Here is a 27,391-nt window from a genome sequence, read left to right as displayed (position 1 = left end):
CAGGACTCGCAGCCTTTCTCGCGAGATTGAGACCAGGAAGACGCCTGCAGAGCCCCGCTGCTGGTGCAGCAGTGGCTGAGGTAGGGGTGCTGCTGCATCCGGACCTTCCGCCTCCGAACCTACTCCTGGTCTCTGGGTGGGGAGGTGGGACGTGGCCAGGCCAGGGTTGTGGAGGTGCGCAGTGCCGGCTGAGGCTTAGGGGGAATCCAAGCTGCGGCCTGTCAGAGCCAGTCAGGGAGGCGCCCACAGTCCTGACAGGATAAGATGGCGGCGATGGCGCCTGGAGGTAGTGGCAGTGGTGGCGGCGGTGTGAATCCATTCCTCAGCGATTCAGACGAGGACGACGACGAGGTAGCGGCGACCGAGGAGCGGCGGGCAGGACTTCGGCTGGGTTCCGGGAGCGGCCTAGATCCTGGCTCTGCAGACTCGCTATCGCCCCAGGATCCCGTGGCCTTAGGGAGCAGTGCGCGGCCAGGGCTCCCTGGGGAGGTGTCGGCGGCTGCGGTGGCATTGGGGGGCGGTGGGGAGACCCCTGCCCGATTGTCAATTGACGCGATCGCGGCTCAGCTGTTGCGCGATCAATACTTGCTGACCGCCCTGGAGCTGCACACCGAGCTGTTGGAGAGCGGCCGCGAACTGCCTCGGCTGCGCGACTACTTCTCCAATCCAGGCAACTTCGAAAGGCAGAGTGGGACCCCGCCGGGGATGGGGGCGCCGGGGATCCCTGGAGCAGCTGGCGTTGGAGGCGCAGGAGGTCGGGAACCGAGTACGACGTCTGGCGGGGGACAGCTCAGTAAGTGAACGCAGACTGTCACTCCCGCAGGGTGGTTGGGATTGTTGGGGAGGGGGTATTTCTGGGCAGGTAGTGAGTATTAGAAACATTTTAGAGTTGGAGGGGTGGGAGTCTTTTGCGGTGGAAGCAAAAGGGTCTGCCAGCAACTGTTCTCTCTGTGTGCCTCCAACCTTTGGCTGGACTTCGACTTGCTCCTGGTTCCTCTATTGGCGTCAGTATCTAAAAAATACCGAGTTTCCAGTTCGCTGGGTGTTACGGGACCGCAGAAGGCTCCCTTGCAAACTGGCTTATCGCTTTAATCATTTTTCTTTTTCCTCCAATCTCCTGAATCACCTCTACCAGGAAATAGTGTTTCTTACATTGCTTGCAGTAATTCCTTGACTCAAAGTAAAGAGGGGGAAAAGAATAGGGAATGTTCTCTCCGCACAGTCAGATCCTCAAGTCCCTTTTCTTTGGAATACTTTCTCACTCAAAAATTGGGTTTTCTGCTGCACAAAATATGTTAAGTAAAGTCAGTTTAATTCCATTCCGATGCCTTAATTGCAAGAAGTTCCAAAATGACAGAAAATCTAAGGAGCAGGGTGGACAAGTTCTGCCTGTAGTCTGTCTTGTGGTCCCACTACCTCGCAGGCTTTTTTTTCTCTGCATAAGTTAGGAATTTACTTTTTTACTGTGTTATAATCATTCTTAGCAGTATAGAGTAATCGTTTACCCCATCCATCATATATTTATAAGTGCTTCTTTTGGCTTGAAAACATACTGTCAAGGATGTATTCTGGATTCCCGTATCCTCTTTTGGGAGGCATCTTGGATTTTCCCTTACTAGTGGTATGAGAAGTTTTAGGTATCAGATGAGGCCAACTAGAATTTACTAATAAATGTTAAGTGTACAATTTTTAAATTGTAGTCTAATTATTTTGTCTCTGTACTTTTGAATGGTGTCAGAGACTTCTGTGAAATCTAGATGTCATGCAAGTGCAAAGAGTACATTTTCCATCCAGGTAAATCCTAGGCAGATTTCCCTCTTTGATACGGAATTTTCTCAGTAGGTATAACTTCCTTACTCTGTATGTAGGATAATCAATCATCTTTTCTGGAAGAAATTTTCTCGTTGCTGGACAGCCTAAATGTCACCTTTGTAAATGCTTCCCACACTCCCCGTGTTTAGTTAGTTGCTTTTCTTTCTTTCTTTCTTCCTTTCTTCCTTTCTTCCTTTCTTCCCTTAGTTGCTTGCTTCATTGTACTTTCATATGTAAACTAGTCTTTAATTGATTTGTATTTGTCTTGTTGACAATATCATTTTTCTCCATTAGATGGTCACTTCTTGAGGGACATCTTCGTATTCCTCACACTTTGTACAGTTCCTGGCCTATTGTTGAACATAACTTAATGGCGTCTGCTATGTTTTTCTACCATACTAATATAATGAAATAGGTTATTCCTTATTTCATGACTTTATTCTATTTGAAAGAATTTCTTTGCCACCTTATTACAGTTTGATATCACTGTTCATACTGAAATTTTCTCATTAAAACTTTTTGTATATAGAAATAGTTATGGGGTGCATGGGTGGGTCAGTTGGTTGGGCATCAGACTCTTGGTTTAGGCTGGAGTGGTGATTGCTGGTGATGAGATCCAGCCCTGCATAGGGTTCCCTGCTCAGCAGGAGTCTGCTTGGAATTCTCTCTCCCTTTGCCGTTCCCATCCCGGGTGTGTGCGTTCTCTCTTTCTGTCTAAAATAAATAAATCTCATGGGGCGCCTGGGTGGCACAGTCGTTAAGCGTCTGCTTTTGGCTCAGGGTGTGATCCCGGCGTTCTGGGATCGAGCCCCACATCAGGCTCCTCTGCTGGGAGCCTGCTTCTCCCTCTCCCACTCCCCCTGCTTGTGTTCCCTCTCTCACTGGCTGTCTCAGTCAAATAAATAAATAAAATCTTTAAAAAAAATAAAATAAGTAAAATAAATCTTAAAAGAAAAAGAAAAGAAAAAAGTTACATTTATAATTTAGACTGTAAGTAGCATTTCAAGTTAATACAAAGGAAATGAGCAAAAGAGAAAAAAATAAGTTATCCGTGATCTCACCAGTGATATTTGCCTAACCTGTCTTTTCCATGCATATATTTTAAAAAGCAAATATTGGATTAAACTGTTTTAAATAGCTTTATATTGTCAGGCACTATAATTTTTACCACCAACTTTGATGTAAGATTACATACATAGAACACACCTATTTTAAAGTGTACAGTTCGATGAGTTTTGAAAAACTAATCACTACTGCAGTTAAAATATAGAACATTTTTATTGTCCCCAGAATTCCTTCATTTTTCTTTGCATTATATCCCCAGTCCCACCTTTAGACCTCCACTGATCACTATACAACAGAATTCTGCATCCTGGGCACTATCGAAGTCTTAGGCCTGATAATTCTTTGTTGTACTGCCCTGTCCATTCTAGAATGTTTAACAGCATCTCTGGCCTCTCTATCCACTAGATGCCTGTAGCAACCATTCCTACTCCATCTCTCAAGTTCTGACAACCAAAAAGGTCTCCAATATTGTCCAGGTTAAGAAGCATATCTATATATAAGTTTTGCCTATTCTAAAATTTCATATAAATAGAATCATGGAGCATATATTCTTTTCCGTGTGGCTTCTTTTTGCATGGACATGTGCTTTCATTTCATTTGGGTAATACCCAGGTAATATAATTGCTGGGTCATATAGTTACTACATACTTAAGTTCATAAGAGACTGTCAAACTGTTTTCCAAAGTGGTTGTACCATTTAAAATTCCCATCACCAATGTATGAGAGTTCACATCCCCTAAACACTTGGGATTTTCAGGCTTTTTACTAGGTCATCCTATGAGAGATTGGGGATATCTCATTGTGGTTTTAATTTTCATTTTCCTGAGGAGTAGTGACGCTGAACTCCTTCTCCTGAGCTTTTTCCACTAGTGTATCTTCTTTCGTGAAATGTCTGTTCATGTCTTTAACCAGTTTTTAAAATTCTGTTTTATATATTCTGGACCCAAGTCCTGTATAGTGTTTTGCAAATATTTTTCCCAGTACGGTTTTCTGTGTTGTTTTCTACATTTCTTCAGATTTGGTTAATAAGTTTTTTTCTTTAATGATTCATTAAATGATTCTTTCTAACATTTCTTTAATGTTCTTTCTGTCCTGTGTAAGAAATAATTGCCAATCCCAAGTTTGCAAAAATTTTCTTCTGTATTTTCATCTAGAAGTCTTAGGGTTTTAGCTTTTACCTTTAGGTTTGCGATGGCAAGACTGTATTTTAATTAAAGTTATAAAAAGAAGAAATACTTCTTAAATATTCTTTCTATAAATGTGCACACATTTATAGCACAAACTTTAGTACAACTTAAATACAAAGGCATTGTGTACTTCAAAATATCAGTGCCTGTAAATGTCTTAATCCAGTTAGAAAATAGACAAATGTTATAATAAGTCTGTAGGACTGTGCTTAGTACCATGTTTTAAAGATTTTGACTAAGCTCCTGATTGCACAGATTATATTTTAGGAATTCAGAGGATAAGTGTTTCTCTAGGATTAGGCTACTACCTGCTTTTAAAGATCCCCTATATTCAAGTCTAGTGTGTTGATTGTTGCTAATTGATTATGATTTTATAATACTCAATAAGAGTGTCATGGTTAATTATAAACATTATGAAGACTGATCGTATGGATTATCTAAAACATTCAATTATTTTAATTTCTTTTTGTATATATTTTGATTGATATGTGTTTGATCTGAAAATTCATAATACTTCAAAATAACAAACATATAACCAAAAGTAGTTTCTTTCTTTCATTGATGTCTAAAAACAATTTAATTTTGTAAGATTTACTGAATTATTTACCTAAAAGTCTGTTGACCTAGGTAAATAGTATGGTAGTGCTATTAAAATACTTGAAGAAGTCTTCATACTGTATTTAACCTTTTTTCTTGACTGGAAAAGTAATCCATATTTATAAAACATTCAAATGGTAAAAGAATTATAGCTTTATAAGTTCGATATTTTCAGTAGAAGAACTTTTTTTAATTTTATTTATTTATTTATTTATTTATTTAGTTATAGCACATACAAGTGGGGCGGGCAGGGAGTGGGCAAGGGAGGCAGAGGGAGAGAGAGAATCCCAAGCAGACCTGAGCAAGGAGCCCAACCTTAGGGCTCAAGATCAAGATGTAGACTGAAATCAAGAGTTGGTCTGTCAACTGACTGAGCCACCCAGGCACCCCAAAGATTTCTATTAACTAGAAAATTTACTTCTAGCCAATGCTCTAAGGAAGTTTCAGTGTTAGATGAATTGTAGCATCATTGCAAGATTTCTACTGGATCTACTTGTTGAACTAATTATATCTTTTAGGCACACACATTATATGTATATATTTTGTTTCCCTCTGTATTTTTGCCAATTGGTCCATAATAAACTTCCCTTAAGTAATTGTTTTGCTTTTCAATTAGATTGCAAGATAAAAATTGTGGCAATATCATTGATAAACACTGAACAGATTGTGCTATCTTTGCCGGAGTAATGCTGATTCCACTTGAAGTCAGAGCACTCATCAAATTTGGACTGTAATTTCATAGATGAGTCCAACTTTTTTATAGCACAGACAGTAGGTGATCAAATGGGAAAGACAAGTAACTTAATGATGGATTTTTTTTATCCTGTCTTTACCATGTCTTCAGGTTTTTATAAGGTAGCTTGTCAAGAGGCAGTCATTTATGAATGATTGTGATAATTTCACTTGTGAGCCTACAGCCTCCTTGAGTCATTTTCCTTCTTTCTAAAATTTTCATGATCCTACCTGTCATTTCTCAGAAATCATAAAGAGTACATATCTCATTGTGCTGTGTTCCTTTTTCAGTATCACCAGTGCTAACATGTCAAGATTTACAATCTTCCAGCATTCCCATCTCTTCCACTTTACAAAGTAGTTCCTTCCTTGTTAGGTTGAAATTGGGTTTAGTGCTTCCTCTGGCTTCTAAGAGAGAAAATACCAATAAAATATTTCTAAAATTTTTGGGTTCACTGCTTTTAGCTGAATGAGACTTTGTACTATTGTCTGGACCCTGTACATTCCCAAATGTATCTGTTGCATAATTGTCATTTTTCTTGCCTATGTCTGTCTAGTAGTTTCAAAATTATTAATGCTGATAAAAATTTAATCAGATATTGTCACTGGCTAGCATGGTGACTTGAAGATAGTAGGTATTCAATATTTTATGTTCATCAATATATTAAGTTGTGTAATCAGGATTGTAGGAATCCAAAAGATGTTTAATGCAGGTCCTTGAGCTTACATTCTTGGTGAAGAGACAAGACCAACACATGAAAGCATTATAGAATAGTTTTCTGTGATACAGACAGTAGTGTAAGCATTCAGATATAGAAAAATTGTCTTTTGTAATGAAATGGCCCTTGTGGAGAAAGTGAAATTTTGAATAAATAGTAACTTTATTATTTGGCCCTATTTAGACTCTTTATCATGAGTGAGGAAAAGGAAGTGAGGGTAAAGAAAAGATAATATTCATTTCATATTTTGCCTTATTTAAAACATCTGGGAATGTGCTTCCCATTGTCTGGCTCTTCACTAAATAAAGTGATTCCATTTGGGTACTTTGTAAAAATGCAGTGTGATGTTTCAAGCCGTTGTGGTATTTTGGCTGAGAGGAAGCAAGATAGGGCTATTAATCAGGGAAAACAGACCTTATTTCTGTCAAAAACTAAAATTACACTTTCTGTTTGTCAAAAGAAAAGTTAGTGATCTTCAGAATGTATGCTTGTTTGTTTTTTTAAAAACTTCATTGGGAAAAACTTTTTAGAATTTTTGTAATTTTCATTTTGTTTAGTATTTTTAGGTCAAAAACTAAGTTTGGTTAATTTGGTTAATTTTTTTATGGCTTTTAACTATGTCCCTCTCCCCCATGGTCTTATGATGAAAAACATTTATCTTGGTCTAAAAATACAGTTTTATATTTAAATTACAAATATCAGTTGAGGGGCACCTGGGTGGCGCAGTCAATTAAGCATCAGACTCTTGGTTTCTGCTCAGGTCATGATCTCAGGGTCTTAATCTCAGGGTCCTGAGATGGAGCACTGCATGTGGCCTCATTCTGAGCATGGAGTCTACTAAATTTCTCCCTCTCCCTCTGCCCTTCTCCACCTCGGCTCGCTTACTCTCTTTTTATAAGATAAATAAATAAATCTAAATAAACAAAAAACAAATATCAAGTGAGAAAGGTCTTATATGTTAACAGCCTATTGTTTTTACTGGCTTCGACCTATAAGTACTGTGAGATTTGATGATAAATTATGGTTTCTGAATTATTTATACTAAAAATATATTTGTTAATATTTAAGTAAATAGTGTTTTGCTATTTGCCCATATTTTGAACACAATGCCCCTTTGATTTTGGGGGATTTGCTTTAGTTTTTTTTTATTTTGAATAATAAGTTATTTCTTCATATGTGTCCGAAATTTGTCTACCTTTTTTGTTACCTTATATTGAATATCATGTATTAATTACATTTGTAAAAAATAACTGTAGAAAATCATTTTTGCTTGCAAACTATATGTCTTACTAATATAAGGATTAATAAAGAATATTTTTATTTATTTTTTAGAGAGAGAGCATGCAGGCACGTGCAAGCAGCAGGGAAGGGGCAGAGGGAGAGGAAGAGAGAGAGAATCTTAAGCAGGCTCCACACCCAGCTTGGAGCCCAAGGGGGTCTCAGTCTTGCAACCCTGAGATCATGACCAGTTCCATTTCTGTAATGTATTATAGACATACATGCTTGTTTGCATTAAAACAATTGAACCAAGATTTTTAAAATATCATTTATAAGTGAAGGTAATGAAGATTGAAAACAACCTAAGGACACCTGGGTGGCTCAGTCAGTTAAGCATTCCACTCTTGATTTTGACTCAGGTTATGATCTCAGGGTTCTTGGATTGAGCCCCGCATTGGGGGGGGGGGGGTTCCTGCTCAGCGAGGAGTCTGCTTCTCTCTCTCTATCCCTCCCCCTGCTCATTTGCCTGCTCTCTCTCCCTTTTAAATAAATAAATGAATAAATCTTAAAAAAAAAAAAGATTGAAAACAACCTAAACATCCAACAGTAAGGGATTGGTTAATTAAAACAGAGTAGTTTGTCTGTGCTGATGTGGAATGATCAAGTTATATTATAAATTGAATAATTTAGATTGCAGCCAATATGTATATGTTTCTATTTATGTACAAAAAGGGAGAAATTTGCATATGCCTGGCATAATTTAAAAGGATACATACAGAAGAGTCTAAACAATGATTGATGCCACAGAGGAGGATTGCTGATTGGGAGGTAAGCACAGGGGCTTACCCTTCCTTGTATGTCCTTTTATATTTTACCACAAATCATGTCTTCAGTGGCAGAACTAAGATTCCAGCCCAGATCACTAACTTCTAAGTCTGCATTCTTTCCATTACACCACAACTACTGTTTTATGTCAACTTTAAAATAGCTCAGCAAGAATTCTTAGGTCATTTTAGTGTATGATCGGCCACTCTCCTTAATGCAGAAGGCAGGTCAGGTAGTCTAAAATTGACCATTTAAAAAAGCAGTCAAAGTGACAAACTGTAGTACCACACTAAGGCAGAGTTGAATAATCTGCCTAAAACGTCATTTAATTTCATCAAGATGTACATGTTACACAGCACTTAATCTAAATCAGGACATGAATGTCCTACATGTGATTGTAGGGTATCTGGGCCATAGACCAGGATCAACTGAGCCTCAAATTAGAGCCAAATATAGTCACTCATTGTTCTTCTGAATGAAATAATCTTACGCTGAATTTGTTTGTACTCTCTTTTTCAGTCTTGAAGTTTTGCTGCATGGTTACATCTAAGTTTCTGGTGTAGTCATGGAGCATGACTAACTAAAGCCTCAAGGAGGAGGAGACCACAGTTGCAATCATGGGTGTAGCTTTCTTCCAGATTTTCCCACCCAGTATTTCAAAAATTCCCAGCAATCAGAAATGATGTTCATTTGTTTTTGCAACCAGTTGGTCCTGTTGTAGGTACATAAGATTGCTCACTCAAAGTAGTGTCATCATATTTTCTGTGTTATTTCTGACCGTCTATCAGTTCTGTGCTTGTGTGCTGCCTTAGTTAAGGCCTGTAGCTCAAAATCTGGACCATCAGTTTTAACCTTACAACTGGTTCATGTGCTTTTAATCTCTTCTTCCATCCTTGTTCTTACTTGATTTTAAAAGCTATTGGGGCACCTGGGTGGCTCAGTCGTTAAGCATCTGCCTTCTGCTCAGGGCATGATGCCAGAGTCCTGGGGTCGAGCCCCACATCGGGCTCCTCTGCTGGGAGCCTGCTTCTTCCTCTCCCACTCCCCCTGCTTGTGTTCCCTCTCTCGCTGGCTGTGTCTCTGTCAAATAAATAAATAAAATCTTTTAAAATTTTTTTTAAAAAGCTATTTATTCATGTCATTCCAGCTAAAACCTTTTAAAATTGCTTCCTCCTGTCTAAAGCAACTTTTCCAACTCTTATTAGCAAAATCGTATCTTACATACAGAAAAAATTTATAAATCTGTTTAGAAATTTTAATTTTTTCCCATTTTCTGCATAGTATGATAAAAGTAACTATAAAATATTTTATCGTGAATATATATAACAAAGCTCTTCCTAGGGGCGCCTCGGTGGCTCAGTTATTAAGTGTCTGCCTTCGGCTCAGGGCATGATCCCAGGGTCCTGGGATCGAGCCCCGCATTGGGCTCCCTGCTCCACTGGGAGCCTGCTTCTTCCTCTCCCACTCCCCCTGCTTGTGTTCCCTCTCTCGTTGGTTCTCTGTCAAATAAATAAATAAAATCTTTAAAAACAACAACAACAACAAAGTTCTCCCTAAAATGATGTTTCTTCCTCATATACAAAACTTTTATTATACTTAATTTTGTTTACTCAGTGTCCCTTGAACGAGTTTTATGTTTTTGTGACTCCGTGCCTTTTTCCTTCTCTGAGAATGCTTATTCCCTGTCGTCCTTTTCTTTTTTCCAGATCTTGTGTATCCTTAAAGGAAGGTCCAGTTTATGTTCCTTCCTCTTCCTGAAGTTTCCCCTGCCCATAGTGAGCTCTGAATCCTCTAACTTGTGGCTTTTTTTTTTTTCTGTTCCACTTATGGGAATTAATTATATAGAGACTTGTGAATTTACATGTCTTTCTCAAGAACTCTTTTTTTTTTTTTTCTTTATAAGGCACAGTGCCTAACTTTGTGCCTGGGAAAAAGCTTTGAATAAATGTTGAAGCTGTGTTGAAGAAATGATCTGTAGATAGATAGTAGTTTCCTGTAAATATGTGAGTTTAGAATATTCCTTGTGAAAATTAGCCTTTTCCTCTATAGCCTGTTTCCTCAACTCTGCCTGAGCAAAGCTGAGTCAAGTCTGATCTTTCTGAAGCCGACAGTATCAAGCCCAACTTATCTGGAATCTCGGAAATCTGAATCTACATGCTCTTAGGTATTATTGAAGAAACTTAATGGTTTAGAGCTCAGGCCTCCAAATCAGAGAGCTCAACTTTACATTTCTGCTCTGCCACTTTCTAATTGCGGCATTTTGCATAGTCTGTTTCTTCTCCTGTAAAAAGCAGATGGCGCGGTGCCTGGGTGGCTCAGTCAGTTGAGCGTAGGACTCTTGATTTCTGCTCCAGTCATGATCTCAGGGTCCTGGGATCAAGCCCTGAGTTGGGCTCTGTGCTCAGCAGGGAGTCTGCTTGAGGATTCCCAGCTGACCCCCATCCCCCACACTGCCCCATGTGCCCACATGCGTGTGCGTGCACTCGCTCGCTCTCTCTCTCTCTCTCGAATAAATAAATCTTAAAAGCATATGCCAGTGACTCTTCTTGCAGGGAGTTGTTAGGAGGTTAAATAAGCTTGTCTTTGGAAAGTGTCTGGCACAGCATCTGGAAGAACAAGTGTTCCAAACATGTTAAAAATATAATAATTATTGACAATAATTATTAATAATCCTTCTCTTCATGTGACATCTGTTCATATGTTAAAATCATCCAGTGCTATAGAAATTTTAACTTAAGTAAATAGTTATAAAATTTCAGCATTTAAGTCTCCTCCTAATTTTCAGTCTTCTGACTTGGAAGTCTAGTTCATTGTGGAATCTTCTGGGAAAGAGGAAAAGACAGCAGACTGCAAGCTGAGAGACTGGATTTCTATTTCTGGCTTACTCACAGTTTAATTTATTTAAATGTTTAACATACAGTGATCTGATTGTATCTTTGTTATCTGTGTACATGGCTTAATTTCAGTGGTTTATAGGCTTATTCAAGGCAAGGACCAAATCTTACTGAATTTTATATTCCCCACTGAGGGTTAGTAAATAATGAATACATAGCTCTGTATTCTTATCTGCAAAAATGAGGGGATTGGACTATCTCTAAGATTCCTTCTAGCTCTCAAATATTTTCAACATGGGGGTCAGTGAAATGAGCCCTAGCGTTGGAGAAGAATTGAGGATCAGAAACTATAAATACAAGTTTTGCCCTTGACAGATCTCTAAGATCCATAATTAATTTAAGCAGATAACATATTAAAATGTTTATACACAATCTCAGGTTTAAATAAAATTACTTTTAAGGGAAACATTATTTTTCTATTTATTGAATTTCTATAATATACATTTCTTTGTTATGTACTATGACATAGATTTATTTAGGCATGGTTTAGTAAACCACCTTTCCTGAAATAATTGAAATATAAAGCTAATTATTTGGTAATACTTTACTCTCTGTCCTTTCATTATGAATTGGGTGCTTTCGTGACATTTTAATTATTACATGCTCATATTATAAAAAGTATTTAATGTCTTTGGGGGTAGAATGCCAAAATACAACCAAAACTCAAATGGTACAAAGAAAAGTATGTAGTGAAAATTTTAATTCTACTCATCTGGGTCAATTACTATTAATAACTTATCGTGTGTGTTTACAGGAACATTTAATTAAGCATACACAGCACACCTACATGGACTTATATCCACATCCTTTAAAATTATCCTTTAATACCTTACTGTACCTTCATGTCAGTAACCTGGTACACAGTAGTTGATCGATAAATGTTTAATTGAATTAACCAGTACTCTTTACCATTCAGCAGCTATTCAATTACATTTAGATTTTAAAGTACTATGTAATTTCCATAAAAATACCGTTTCAAGGATCTGAAACTAATTTTTTGAACTGTTGTAAAAATATATACTGCCATCAGTGCTAAAATATTAAATGTAAGTGAGACTTTTGTATGTGATTTACAAAATTAATCTGCATGCTTTAAAGTCGCACTGCATATAATGGATTTAGTTCTCGGACTTAAGTTAAAACCTACATACAGGTTTTACCAGTTTGCCAGCTATGGTGAAACTTCCGGGCCAGTTTCTTGAGTTATAAAATGAATTATTAAGTTACACAATCCTCAAATTTGAAGAAATGCTTTGTGGTATACTTCATGTTAGCATATGGTAGGTTCTTTCTAAATGAAAGGAGTTAAATTTTTCAAACTCTCTCTTTTAGAGTATTTAGAAAGGCACTTACCCTGATAAGAATTGTGGCTGGATCCACAGAAGCATATTTCTCTTGGGGCTGTAGTATTATCTGTTATTAGTCTGAAAATCCAAAGTACATTGTATTTACAAAATCTGTTATAGGTTAGTTCAGTCAAAATTGAAATTACTGTCTTTTTTAGTAGGTTTTTTTTTCTGACATAGTAGAATAAATTTTAATGAATTAAGAGATTTTTACTTTTGTGACATCGTGGTTATTATTTATAAAGGTGTCAAATCTTTTTTGGAAAATATGAAGCTGTTGGTTTGGACCAAAATATTTTTCAATGGCCATAATAATACCAAGTTGAAAATTAAACTTTGTGTGTGTTTGCTTTCCCCAAGGACTCTCCCATTGTATAGATGAGTTCTTTGAAAATTTCAGAGAAATATAATGGAGGAATAATGTATGGTGGTTAAACAGCTCTAATCTAGGCCTATATGTATGATTAAACATATGAAGAGGAAGAGAAAGATAAAAACAGAAAACTTACAGTAGATGCATACTCAACATAATAAAAAATATTTATCTGAAATCAACAACCAACATCATCCCTAACATTTCATGAAATCAGGAATAAGACAGTGAGGACTGATTCACAATACCAGAATATTGGTTGATAAAAGTTGGTCTTATTAAGTGTACATGTTTTAATACACGTGTTGGAAACATCAGAATGAAGAGATAAAACATGTGACAAAGAGTAGAGGGTGTAGTTCTTAAGTTGAGTTTCTGAGTAGGGCGGTAATGGCCAAATAAACTAATATATCAGGAAAATCTATATGTTAGTTACATGGTCAAAGAATGTGAATAGAAAATTCAGACACACACTTATTTTTCAAAGAGTGTTCAAGTTCACCAGGAATCAGAGATGCATAATTAAGCAAGATACAGTTTTATAGTGTGTTAAATTGGTGAGATTAAAAATAATACCAAGCACTGACATTATAAACTGCTAATGAAACAGATTGTTATATGTACTTAGTGTGGAAAGCAGTTTAAGCAATATGTATCAATAGCCTTAATGATCTGGCAGATTTTCACCATATAAGCCTCAATTTTAAACAGTAGAGGGAAAACATTTAAAAATTTTTTTGTTGTCTAAGACAATAATAATAGTTATTTTCCCTTATTACAGCTTTAATAAAATCTAGGCGTCAGTGGATCCTATCAACGTTTAATTTAACAAGTTTTAATTTTTTGCCACATTTTGAAAATTTCAAACTTAAAGAAAAGTTGATAGAATTTTAATACCTATATACCCACCACTAGATTACACAATTCACATTCTATTCTACTTGCTTTGGCTCGTATCTAGATATTTCTCCAACCCTCTGTTCATCCAAAAATCCATCCTATTTTTTTTATGCATTTCAATTAAGCTGCAGATACCAGTATACTTTCTTTTAAAATCTTTAGTATGCATGTCATTACCAAGTGCTCAATATTTAGAATTTTTTATTTTTCTTCTGAGGTAAAATTTAAAGACAATAAGATATGTAAGTTTTAAGTGTACCATATGATGAGTTTCAACAAATGAATGCACCTGTGATATCCCAAACTCCTGTCAATACATATCTCCCCCAAACGTTCCCTCATGCTCCTTCCCAGTTAGCCCCCCATTCCAATAACCACTATTATGATTTTTTTCTGCTATAAATTACCATTGCCTGTGCTAAAACACCACTTAAATGAACTAATACAGGGTGTACTCTTGTGTAAGGCTTCTTTCATTCAGCATTGAGATTCATTCATGTTGTTGTATATATCAGTAGTGGGTTTTTTTTTTTTTTAATTGCTGAGTAGTGTTCCTGAGTTTGGCCCATTTTTAATGTGAACTTTTTTTTTTTAAGTAATCTCTCCACCCAATGTGGGGTCAAACTCAAGACCCCGAGATCAAAAGTTGCACACTCTACCAACTGAGCCAGCCCCTTTAACATTAACTTTCGATGCTTCTGTGGTTACTATTGTTATTTGGTATTTCTTGGCTTATGCTTAAAAGAAAGTATGCTATAATGAGGGATACTGTAATATTTTTTTTGTCATTTTTGCTTATGCTGTCTTAAAACTTAAGTTAATAACAAATTATTATTTATCAGGTATTATTAAATTGCAAGGAAATGAAATGCTTCCCTGAATAGAAACACAGTGTTCTAAGAAGAGTGCTATATATAGAATTTCACTTAGTTTACCTTAACAGGAATTTAAAGATAAGGTACATTGATAATGACATAGCTCTATTTGAAGTCGATCATTTCAGTTATTAGCATGTACTAATTGTTTTAAAGAAGATGGTGGCAGGCACCTGGCTGACTCAATTGGAGGAGCATGCGACTCTTGATCTCAGGATCATGAGTTCGAGCCCCATGTTAGGTATAAAGATTACTTAAATAAATAAATAAACTTACCCCCAAAAATTGAAAATGGCGGAACCCCTCCTGAGGTTCAAATCTTCTATAATTTACGTTTGTTTGTCCTGATTCTGCTTTCTGAACAGACATAATCTGTTTCCTTGTATCAATATATAAATAGGTACTTTGTAAAGTATTTTAATAAAAAACTTGACCTAGCCTCTAATTTGTCCTTTTTTTGCATTAGCTAGTTAGGTCACTCTTAATAAGTATCCACTTTGATTTCTTCACCTAAGTGAGATTATTTACAAAGTGCTTTCTGTTTAGGGACACTTAAAAATCTGGTGTAAGCTAAGGATTCTCACTATCACCACAGTGCACTTAAAACACAGAACCCCTGAAACTCTATTCACCTTTTGTATCTCATATTACAAATTCAGTAAATGAAGTCTTTAGGAATAATTTTCTCTTTTTTAGTTAAAACCACATCCACTGTATTAGCAGGACATGTAGTGCTACATTAAAAGCGTAACCTGAATCTGACTACTACTCACATTTCTACTGCCACTATTCTGGTTTAAATCTGATTGTCTCTTACCCACATGACTATAATAGCCTCTTTTTTATAATTTACGTTTTTATTTAAATTCCAGTTAACATACAGTGCAATATTAGTTTCAGGTGTACAATATAGTGATTCATCACTTCCAAACAACTCCCAGTGCTCCTCAGGACAAGTACCCTCTTTAATCCCCATCACCTGTTTAACCCATTCCGCCCCTCCCCCACCTCCCATCTAATAACACTCAGTTTGTTCTCTAGAGTTGAAAGTGTGTTTCTTGGTTTGCCTCTCCCTCACTTTTTTTCTTTTCTTTTTGCCTTTGCTCGTTTGTTTTTTTTCTTAAATTCCACATATGAGTGAAATCATATGGTATTTGTCTTTCTCTGACTGACTTATTTCACTTAGCATAATACTCTCTAGCTTAATTGGTCTCTCTACAAACCACTTTGCTTATAGCATATATAAGCCAAAATGATTTTGATTAAAAATTGGTTAAATGATTAAAAATTACGTGCTTTGTTGTTTCCCTCTGTACTTGAAGTCGAATTCAAAATATTTACAGTGGTATTCAAATTGTTCACACTAGCCTCTGTTGTTCCTAACTCAGGTCTGCCTGAAACTCTTTTATCTAATCTAACCTCTTCAGAAGGGCTTTCTCTAATATTACACCCCAACCTATAACTACCTACTACTCTGGCCTTGTCTTGTTTTATTTCCTTTGTACCATTTTGATCATCTGAATTAATTAATTAATTTTCTTTGTTTTACTTACTGTTCTCTTCCCCAATGTTTTCTAAGAACAGGGACCTTGTCAGTCTTGCTGACACAGAATCCCCTGCACTTAAGATGGTGCCTGACAAATGGTAATAGGGTAAGGAAGTATTTTCAAGTATTAAGTGCAGTTCAGTAAGTCCTTCCCTAATTTGAATATTTGAGTCTCTGTTTCTTTTGTTTCCTATATAGTAAAACAGCAATATATTTTTTTATAATGACTCCAACACTTATGAGTAAAAATGCTAGACAGTTGTGTATCTTAGAGTAGAAAGCTGAGCTAGTACTTACTAAGGAGGAACCACCTTCCTTGAAAAGCTGAGTGTTCAACTGTAACCAGTTCTGCATGTGTAAAATTTAATATAGTAGATTCCTTTGTAAAATTTATATTATTCGTTTATTTTATTTTAGCCTGGTTCATTCCTGTATTACAGAATGTCCTTGCTGGTCCTCTACCTCCTAGCCTGCCTGACCCCTTATAGCTTCTGTACATTGAAACCTTTCTACTTATACCAAACTAGTCCTGCACTTTGAAAACTCCATATACTTGTTTGTTCTTTCCCTCATTAGTTGACTTGGTGGACATGTATTCTTTAGTGCTCAGTTTAAAGTATTTTCAGATTGGAGGCTTCCACAGCCTCATCGAATGTGGGAATCACTGATAGTGAAGTGGGATCTGAGAGACAAGACATCTCTGTTTAAAAAAAAAAAAACAGGGGTGCCTGGGTGGCACAGCGGTTAAGCGTCTGCCTTCGGCTCAGGGCGTGATCCCGGCGTTGTGGGATCGAGCCCCACGTCAGGCTCCTCCGCTATGAGCCTGCTTCTTCTCCCACTCCCCCTGCTTGTGTTCCCTCTCTCGCTGGCTGTCTCTATCTCTGTCGAATAAATAAATAAAATCTTTTAAAAAAAACACACAATAACAAAAAGACAACTCATCACGGAGATCTAATAAGAGTTGAGATGTTTTTGTATAAATTTTCCCTTTTCTACTGTTTGCTTTTTGGCATAGTATCTTTTGGCATTCTATTACTTTATGTGTTTTTTCACTGCTATGTACCCCAAATCTACAACAGTACCTGGTACAGATTAGGTGTTCCGTAAATGTTTAGTGAATGAATAAGTGATAACAACCCCTTAAAAACATTAAAATCACCCTTAGCTTGGGGATCATATAAAAACAGGCCTCAGGCCACATTAGGCTCAGGCCTTAGCTGGCCAACCCCTGTACTAACACATTATTTCCCTTAACAAATGAATATTTTTAAATTACAGAAAATAGGGAAAGCCGTCTAACATTTTTCAAAATAATGTTAACATTATTTCCTTGTGATAATAAATAGGTATTACTCAAAGAAGGAATGTGGTGGACAAACGATTTTGGGAAATGCTCTTATTTTGCTTTATCTCAGGACTTCTGTAAATCTTTGTTATACTAATGTGCACTGTAAAACCTGAGATCTCGCTCTCTCTCTCACACACACATACATACACGCGCACACACACCTTTGTGAAAGATATTTAGGGAACTGATTAAGTTTATCTTGCCTGCATTTTGAAATTATATTTTTGTTGAATACAGAATTTGGATTACATTTTTTCTCATTGCACTCCAAAGCTGCTGTACTTTTTTAAAATTAGTAGTTTTATTTAGACAGAATTTAAGTATGTTAAAATTCACCCATTTGGAGTGTATGATTCGGTTGTTTTTAGCATATTTATAGAGTTGTGCAACTATCACCTAATCTAATTTTAGATTGTATCCATCACCCCAAAAAGAAATTTCTCACCCATTATCACACATCTTATTCACCCTCACACTCCACCCCTAGGAAATTACTTAATCTACTTTCTGCCTCTATAGTAATTTGCCTATTTTGTACATTTCTTATATGTAACATGTAGTTCTTTTGTGACTGGCTGCTTTAACTTAGCATATATTCTGGCTTCATTGTGTTTTAGCATGTATCAGTATTTCAGTCCTTTTTATTGGGGAATAACATTCAATTATATGGATGTATATACTACGTTTTATTTCTCCATTCATTAGTTAATAGGCGTTTTGTTGTTTCTACTTTTTTGCCATTGTATATAATGCTGCTATAAATGATCATGTACAAGATTTTGTGTGCACATAGTTTTCATTTGTTTTGGATGGAAGAGGAATTGCTTGGGTCATATGGTAACTCAAATGTTTAGCCTTCTGAAGAATTGCTAACTGTTTTCCAAAGTAGCTGCACCATTTTACATTCCCACCAGCAATGTATGAGGTTCCAGTTTCTCTGCATCTTGGACAACACTTGAATTTTTTTGTCCTTTTATTAAAGTAACATATAATTCATATATCCCAAATTCACCATCTTAAAGTGTACAATTCGGTAGTTTTAGTGTATTTACAGAATTGTGCAATCATCATTATTCTGTATTCCAGAGCATTTTCATCAACCCTAAAAGAAATCGTGTACCTCTTAGTAGTCACTGCTCATTCTTTTCTATCAACAGCCCCTGGCAAACCACTAATCCTATTTTGTGTTTTATGGATTTGCCTATTCTAGACATTTCATGAGTGAAATCATACCGTATATGACCTTTTGTGTCTAGTTTCCTCACGTAGAATGTTTTCAGGGTTTATATATGTTGTAGCATGTGTGAATAATACTCCATCGTAAGGTTATACCACATGTTTTATTCATTCATCGGTTGATGGACATTTGATTCATTTGTGTTTTGTTGCCATTGTGAATAATGTTAATGAACATTCATGAACAAGTTTTTGTATGAATATAGGTTTCCAGTTTTCTTGGGTATATACCTAGGGTATATACTATATGGGAATTCTATGTTTAACTTGTTGAGGAACTGCCAAACTTCTCCTAAGCGGTCGAGCCATTTTACATTCCAACCAGCAATGTATATAGGTTCTGCTTTCTCCACAACCTCTGAAACACTTGTAAGTATCTGTCCTTTTGATTATAGCCATCTGGTGCATTTGAAGTGGTAACTCATTGTGGTTTGGTTTTCATTTCCCTAATGACTAATGACGTTGAACATCCTTCAGTGTACTCATTAGCCATTCGTGTATCTTCTTTGGAAAAATGTCTGTTTAAATCTTTTGCGCATTTTTAAGTTGTGCTCTTTTTTTTTAAGTTATAAGAGTGCTTTGTATTTTATAGACATAAGTCCTTTATCAGATGCTTGATTTGCAAATATTTTCTCACATTCTGTGGATTGTGTTTTCACTTTCTAAATGGTGGGGTTTTTTTTTTTTAATTCCAGTATAGTTAACATACAGTGTTATATTAGTTTCAGGTGCACAATATAGTGATTCAACAGTTCTATATATTACTCACTACTCAACAAAATAAGTATACTTTAAATCCCTTTTTTCTATTTCATGCATCCCACCATCTTGCCTCCTCTCTGGTAACTGTCTGTTTGTTGTCTGTAATGAAAGAGTGTTTTTTGGTTTGTCTATTCTTTTTTTTTTTTCCTTTGTTCATTTACTCTTAAATTCCACATATGAGTGAAATTATATGGTATTTGTCTTTCTCCGACTGCCTCTTTTCACTTAACATTATACTCTCTAGATCCATCCATTGTTGTTGCAAATGGCAAGATTTCATTCTTCTTTATGGCTGAATAATATTCCAGTGTGTGTGTGTGTGTGTGTGTGTGTGTGTGTGTGTGTGTGTGTGTATCACCTCTTCTTTATTCATTAAAGCACAAAGGTTTTTCGTTATGATGAAATCCAGTTTATTCATTTATTTATCACTTGTGTTAGTTTCTTTCGGCTGCTATAAAAAAACAAATGTGGTATCTTAAAACAACACAGATTTATTATTTTTATTATTATCTCATAGTTCTGTAGTTCAGAAATCAAAATGGGTCCTGTGATAGGCTTAATGGGCTGAAATTAAGGTGTTGGCAGGCCTGTTGTTTTTTTCTGGAGGTTCTAGGGGAAGCCTTTAAAATAGCTTCTAGAGGTTGCTTATATTCCTTGGCTTATGGCCCTTTCCCACTTTTAAAGACCTTTGCTATTAACATTGGCCCAACCTGAATAATCCAAGATAATCTCATTATTTTAAGATCAGCTGATTAACAATCTTAATTCCATCTATATGTAAGGTAACATATTCACAGATAATCGGGGATTCGGATTTTTCTGCCTACCACATTGCTTATGCTTTTGTGTTGTATCTAAGAAATCATTGCCTCAGCCAAGACCACAAAGATTTGCTTCCACATTTCCTACTAAAAGTTTCATAGTTTTCACTGTTTTATTTAGGCCTGTGATCCATTTTTAGTTTTCACTTAAGGTATACAGTAATGGTCCACTTGCCTACTTTGGCATGTGGATATCTACTTATTCCAATACCATTTGTTGAAAAATGCTGTAAGTCTAAAATCAAGAAATATGATTCTTCTATCCTTATTCTTTTTCAAGATTACTTTGGCTTTTGGGCACCTGGTGGCTCAGTCAGAAGAGCATGTGGCTCTTGATCTTGGGGTCATGAGTTTGAGCCCCACATTGGATGTAGAGATTACATAAATAAATAAACTTTAAAAATAAGATAGACTTTTCTGAGACTTTTTCATATCTATGTGTTAGGATCAGTTTCTCAATATTTGCAAAGAAGTGGGAAAAAGTCAGCAGAGATTTTTTTTTTAATAGAGATTGCAGGGTTTCCATTGAATCTGTGTATTGTGGATTTTTGCTGTCCTAACATGGATATTCTCATCTATAAGCTTGGGGTGTCTTTCTTAAGTATTTTATTCTTTTGGATGTTATTGGAAATGAAATTTTTTTAAAAAACAATTTACCTGAGGAGTGTTCATTGCTAGTGTTAAAAATCTGAATTTTATGTGTTGATCTTGTGTTCTGTAGCTTTGATAAACTTTTTTCTTAGGTCTAATTATCTTTTAGTGGATTCCTTATTTTTTTTATATTTAAAATAGAAATAATTTTACTTCTTTCTTTCCAATCGAATGCCTTTGGTTTCATGGAGTTTTTATGAGAAATCAGTGGCCATTCAAATTACTGTTCCCCTATATGTAAAATACTGTTTTTCTCTGGCTGCTTTTATTTTTATTTTTTTATAAAGATTTTATTTTATTTATTTGAGATAGAGTGGGGGGGAGGAAGAGCGCGCGTACACACACACACACACACACACACACACACACACACACACACGGAGGGGGAGCAGCAGGCAGAGGGAGAAGCAGCCTCTCCACTGAGCAGGGAGCCTGATGCAGGGCTTGATCCCCGTGTCCCCGGATCATGACCTGAGCTGAAGGCAGATGCTTAACCAACCGAGCCACCCAGGCGCCCCCCTCTGGCTGCTTTTAATATTTTCTTTCCGTTTTTGGTTTTCAGCAATTTGATTATGTGCCTAAATTTCTGTTCTCTTTATCTTCATTGGTGTTCTCTGAGCTTCTTGAATTTGTATCTGTCCCATCTCTTGTCTTACCTATTGTTGACTCCAATTTCACATATGTCAGGTCCTTTGCTGTTGTCCCATGGGTCCCTGAGGCTCTGGTAATTTTTTTTTCAATCTTTTTTTCTCTCTGTTCTTGAGTTTGGATAATTTCTAGTAATCTATCTTGAAAGTCACTGACTCCTTCCTCAGTTATTTCCATTTTGTTATTAAACTGTTTAGAGAATTTTAAATTTCAGAAAATTTTCTCTTTTAGAGTTTCCATTAGTATTTTCATAGACTCTCTTTTTCTGCTAAGATTTCTTCCTTTCTTTCATTGTGTGCACATATTCCTTTACTTCACTGAGCATAGTTTTAGTAATATTAAAATCTTAGTCTACTAAGCATAGTTTTAGTGTTTTTAAAAACTTGGTCTTCTAATTTCAGCATCTAGATTATCTTCAAGTTGGTCCCTCTTGATTGTGTTTATTCTTGAGATGGGGTCGCATTTTCCTGGTTCTTGTGTATCAAGTAGTTTTGGACTCTTTGGTGGGCAAATATATGTTATGCTGTGGAGACAGGAGTCTGTTTATTTTTTCAAAGAGTGTTTTTTCATAAGAAATTATTTTCTTGAATTCAGTTTGCAAACTGTCATGTAGTAGCTCAAATTTCATTTCAGGTTGTCTTTGTTTGTTTTGGGTTTTTTCCTCTTCAGCTGGACTGGTTGCAGTCTGCCCTGTGTGTGTGGTTTCATTGTTCAGGAGTTAGCCAGAGATTTGGGCAAGGAAACTTGAGTTGTTTTAAAGTAGCTTAGTTAGTGTGAGCATTTTTGTCTTAAGTTTATTGTTTTAGTAGAATTTGGAATCATAAGTAAATGATTTCCAGTGTTTTATCTTGACAATTAAAAATAAGTTTCTTTTCTTTTTCATTATTACAGATCGAGCTGGGAGCATCAGTACTCTTGATTCTTTAGACTTTGCAAGATATTCAGATGACGGTAACAGGGAGACAGATGAGAGAGTGGCAGGTGAGTAACACTGTAAAGACAGATTTGGATTCTTTGACATTCAAGAAATCATAAAATGACTTGAGGAATTCTCTTCCTTCATGATTTGGTATGTGAATATAATTATGTAGTTATTACACAGAGTTATGTTACTAATTTTTTGGCTACAGGGAACATCTGAACCCTCAACTTCCTCTTCCAGTTGTGCTGTAAGGTTCTGGTTATTCATAGCTAAAATTTGCTGAGTTCTGCTTGTGACCAACAGTTTACAACCATGTAGTTCTCTAAATGGTGTAAAGCAGGTTCAAGTTAGCCATAGTTTAGTACAAAATTAGTTGGACCTTGTCTTCCTCATTCCTTTGATCTTCCAAACCAGGGCTGATATTTTGGTGTTGTATATCAACACAACACTACTGATTGTAAAAATTGGTTGAAATACTTCTGTGCTGGCTGGTGAATAAAACTTTGTCTTGAGACCTCTGGGTGCTCCCTAGCCATCACAGCATCTCTTCAAAAATTTCCCTTGACTTTCCAATAAGCCAGAAAATAAAGGGTTAATACTTGGGACAGCAGGGGCCTCTAGGACCTTGCTTATTCCAGTAAGAAGACCAATATTCTTTTTAAATCATACCGATCTCCTTCCCCTCTCCTCCCCTCTCCACCTTCCCACCTGTTCTGCCCACATCTACTGAAGCCAGATAGATTCTGGTCCAGTCCACCCTGGAAATTATCAGCGTAGCAGCCCTGGCCTTTAGTGTCAAATGTTTAGTACCTGTCAGGTGCTTCAAAGCTGCAGCTATCTGTAATTGAAGACATTCTTGAGTCCTTTGCAGGAATTATATTATTCATAGGACATTGGCTCTTAGATGGGGAAAGCAGACAGACAATGAGTTAGATAGTTTGATCTCCACTAGAATGGTGGGCACTCCTGGAGCAGGAAGGATGCCACATGGGACAGATGGGGCCCGTGGGGGCAATATGATATCAGGGAATACCCATAAAGTGGATTACTTTCTCGGCCAAGTCTGTTGATTTTTTCTTTCATTTACTGGGATAAGTTTGTTACAGTCTACCAATTGTCACTGTCAAGGTCATTATGGATAAAAGTGAATACTGATTTTTATGCAGCACTTGCTCTATTCTAATCACCATTCTAGATGTGTATTAACTCATTGATTTATAGAGTCTCCACCCCAGGAGACTGAGACACTCAGAGGGATTATTTAAGACTTTAGGTGCAAGGCTAGAATTCAAATTCAAATGCAGATAGCCCAGCAACAGAGCCCACAGCTGTGCCATATAGTATGTCATAGCAGGAAGGATGAGGTTTAACCTGATTAAAAATGATATTTCAATATATGATTTTAATCCATTGCTTAAGAATAGAAATATTTAATAATTTTAAATCTCAGACAATATTGTATGAGTTAGAAAAAAAATGATGTAACGGTTTTTGTTTCAGCAGAAGCTAAGAGAGGATTCAACAGTGTAAATAGTAGTAATATCAGTTGAATGGGGAAATCATTGGAAGAGTTTAATGTGGCTCCCTATATCAGATCATGATTTTTAGTCATAAGTATTATTTGTTGGCTTGTATCAAAACAGTAAATCACATCAGTTTTATCTAAAAATTAACAAATTAAATGGAAATTATTTGAATAATTTTAGGACTAATTTATCCTATTATTTGTTAAGTCTCATGTTATATAATTATGTTGTATATGTTAAATATTAGATATTTTATGCTATATGTTAAATATTAAATACATGGTTGTTTATTAGGGAGACTAACTGAATATATCTGGTTTTGTATGTTGTATTACTGTTCAAATGGTTATATAATTAGAAAGTAACTCCTAACCAAAAATAGATCACATAATTATTTTCTTTCCTTTAATTTCCATTTGAAAACCTAAATTGTAGATTGGTCAGATTTAAGAGGTTCATTATTCTTGTTATTTAAGTATTTTAGTGTTCCTAATTAGGGGAAGCATTATTGATGTAAAAGCAAAATGTTATAACCAAGCATACTTAAAAATGAAATGTTATAAAAACGTGGTGGTTTTGACCTTGTATTTTTAATCTAAAGATTATACTCTGTCTCTAGGTTTGGGGAGATAAAGTAATTTTTGATCATTACACAGTGCTAATATGTAAATAAATGCTCTTCATTTTCGTTGGAAAAGGGAAGGAAAACATGTTAGTACAAGAAAATTACTTTCAGACTTTTAATGCTCTTCTACCATAGCCTGTAATTGAATCAGATGTGTGATATGTGGGTGAAACTTTATGAAAAAGTTTCAATTAATCACAGTTCCCATTTCCAAAAAGATCTGTGGCTCTTTGCTACCCCTTGATAGTAACTTAAAAGCTTATCTAAAGACCAATTATCCAGAAAAGATCCTGTCATCTGTCATTGGATCACTTGTAAATCTCACTAAGAAAGAACAAATTTATTAAATTTTTCTGTACCTATCTGGAATAGAAAGAGATTATAGATAACCCGGGTATTGAGTCCATTGTCCTAACAGGTAGATGTAGGGTCTGCTCCAACCTTTATTCAGCTGCAGCTGTTTATAAGACAAATAGATATGTTTGTTTTCAACATCATTCTTACCATCTTTTTCCTAAATTTGAAAATCTGGTTATTTTACCAAGTCTATATTAGTTTTCCTTCAACGAGGAAGACATCTCTAAAAGAACTAGTGTTTATTGAGCATCTGCTCTGTGTCAGGCACTGTGCTGGGGTGCTTTGTATAATATATTTATCTTGTTAACAATCCTGAAGGATAGGTCATGATATCCTTATTTTATAGATCAGAAAACTGAGGTTCACACGATTGACAGATTTGCCCAGAAGCCTCACCATGTGATAAAAGATCAGGATGTGAACACATAAGTTTTTATTCCAGAGCCCACAGTATATCTTTTAGTACCAGGCTATAGCTTTGACCCATCTGTACATTCCTTTGGGTGGATAGCCAATTTGTGTCTTTCCCATAGAAGACTATTTCAACATAGCCATTTTCTTTTAAAAGAAGTAAATTTTTAAAAAGCTTTTCATTTTAAATATTTTCCATTTCTGAATTTAGAAGTGTAAATTTTCACATAAGAATGATTTTAAAAGTAGTAGACACCAAACCAAAATGAGCTTAACCTAACTGAGCTTTCTGTATGTTATTAAAGAAATCTAGTGTTACTTGGTGCATGTACAGTGCACCTCTTAAATTTTCAAGTTTTCTTAAAGATAACAAGGGACACGCATATTCTAAATATTGGGATTGCCATTTTAAAATTTATTTTAGACATTCTGAGCATCTGCTATGTGTTAGGTACTAGATATAGAAACATGAGATAAAGTTTCCGCTGTCAAGGAATTTGTCCTGAAAAATGTCTATATCTGTAATATACATAAATGTTCAGTACTTTAGAAACAGTGGTAAGGGCCTTATTAATTTTGGGACCACCTATAACCGTGTCTCCATTTCACATGATCTGTCTTTTAGCATTTAGAGTCTCTGAATATCCATTTATTCAACTATTTGTTGAGTGCTTATTTAGTGCTCAAGGTATTAAGCTCTTCTCTCAACAGTAATCAACAAAACAGACATTTGAAGCCTCTGTAAAGTTTATATAATCTAGTAGACATTCTCAAATGACTTTCAGATTTTTGCCTGGGAAATAACCTGGCCTGTCCACTGATAAGAAGCAGCATCAATAGCCCTCTCGTCTCTTAGCTATTGGCCTGCAACATACATATCCAGATTTACCAGATTAAATAAGCCTATTTGTTTCCTGATGTATTTCTCCCCTAGTACAGATATTTGTACTTCCTAATAGTAGTACTTTTTGTTTTTCTTATTTTGAGCCTTACTTAAATCTTCATGATTTTAAATGAGGTAGATGCTCAAACAAGGCTTTAAAGGCAATAAGCTTTTAATATGGTTGAAGGGTGTTATAATTTATATGATAAATCATGAAGGTCTGAACTAGGATAATTACAGAGACAATTAAGATGAATGATTTTTTAGTAGGGAGTTACTCAAGGGTTGGAATTAATATGGCTTGGACATTTAATTAATGTGGGCTAAGCACACGGGATAAGTGAAGAGTAATTTCCAGGTTTCTTGTTTGGGTATCTGCATAGATAGTGGTGCCATTAATGGAGAGAGGCTGCAGGAGGAAGAAGGAGAGCAGATTTGAGAGGAAGATGATGAAATTCACATGGATAGATCGAATTCAAAACTTAGGAGACATTCAGGTGGGCATGTCCTAGAGATAATTAGGTAGATCTGTATCTTCGGGAAAAGGTTTAAAGATTTTTGAATCTTCAGAGTACTTATCAAAGTTAAAACCATAAAACTGGACATCATCCCAGTGGGCTATGTAGGGTAAGGAGAGGGCCAAGATGGTACCCTGAAAAATACCAGTTTTGTGATGAGTGATAGAGGAATCTGTAAGAGAACCTGAGTAGGAAGGACAGTAATAATAAGATTTTTTTTTTTCTTTTAAGGTTTGGGGAAGATTTTTTCCCCCACTAAGGTGAATATGGAAAACTAAATGTCTATAAACTATAGCAATTGCTTCTTGCTTCCATTCATGTATTTTTGATTATGTACTAAGTCATGCCTAGTAGCACTATTCCTTTCTGAAGTCTGTAGTAGGCAGGGAGAATTCTCTAAACCCAGGAGGGGTGGTAATGGTACTGTCTTAGGATTTTTGTATCATTCTTAGGAATAGATTTTTATTCTAACTCACAATCTTAAAAGAATTTTCCTATTTCTTAGAACTGTTCCTGGGTAATAAAATAAATATTAAAAAATGGGGAAGTGGTATTTTATAATGAAGTCAAATCACTTTATAGTCAGAAAAAAAA

At 35.9% G+C, this 27,391-nt stretch overlaps 1 protein-coding gene across 8 annotated transcripts in view; it reads left to right on the top strand.

The window, feature by feature from the left end:
- Positions 1–31: 31 nt before the first annotated feature.
- RELCH (RAB11 binding and LisH domain, coiled-coil and HEAT repeat containing) overlaps positions 32–27,391 on the top strand; it is a 115,108-nt gene continuing 87,748 nt past the window's right edge. For all 8 annotated transcript variants that reach the window (XR_015727584.1, XM_087869769.1, XM_087869768.1 and 5 more), the window contains exons 1-2: positions 32–793; positions 22,447–22,536. Coding sequence is in view for 7 of the 8 variants with exons in the window: in XM_087869769.1 (XP_087725895.1) it covers positions 265–793; positions 22,447–22,536 (619 nt within the window). In the remaining variant the exon portion in view is untranslated. The remainder of the gene's footprint in view (positions 794–22,446; positions 22,537–27,391) is intronic.

Source organism: Ursus americanus, chromosome 19 (genome assembly GCF_024610735.1).
Source record: "Ursus americanus isolate L20-20 chromosome 19, mUrsAme1.1.p, whole genome shotgun sequence".
In the NCBI taxonomy this organism is placed as follows: Eukaryota; Metazoa; Chordata; class Mammalia; order Carnivora; family Ursidae; genus Ursus; species Ursus americanus.
The sequence above is the reverse complement of the archived record's forward strand: the minus strand, read 5'-3'. Positions and strand labels throughout refer to the sequence as shown.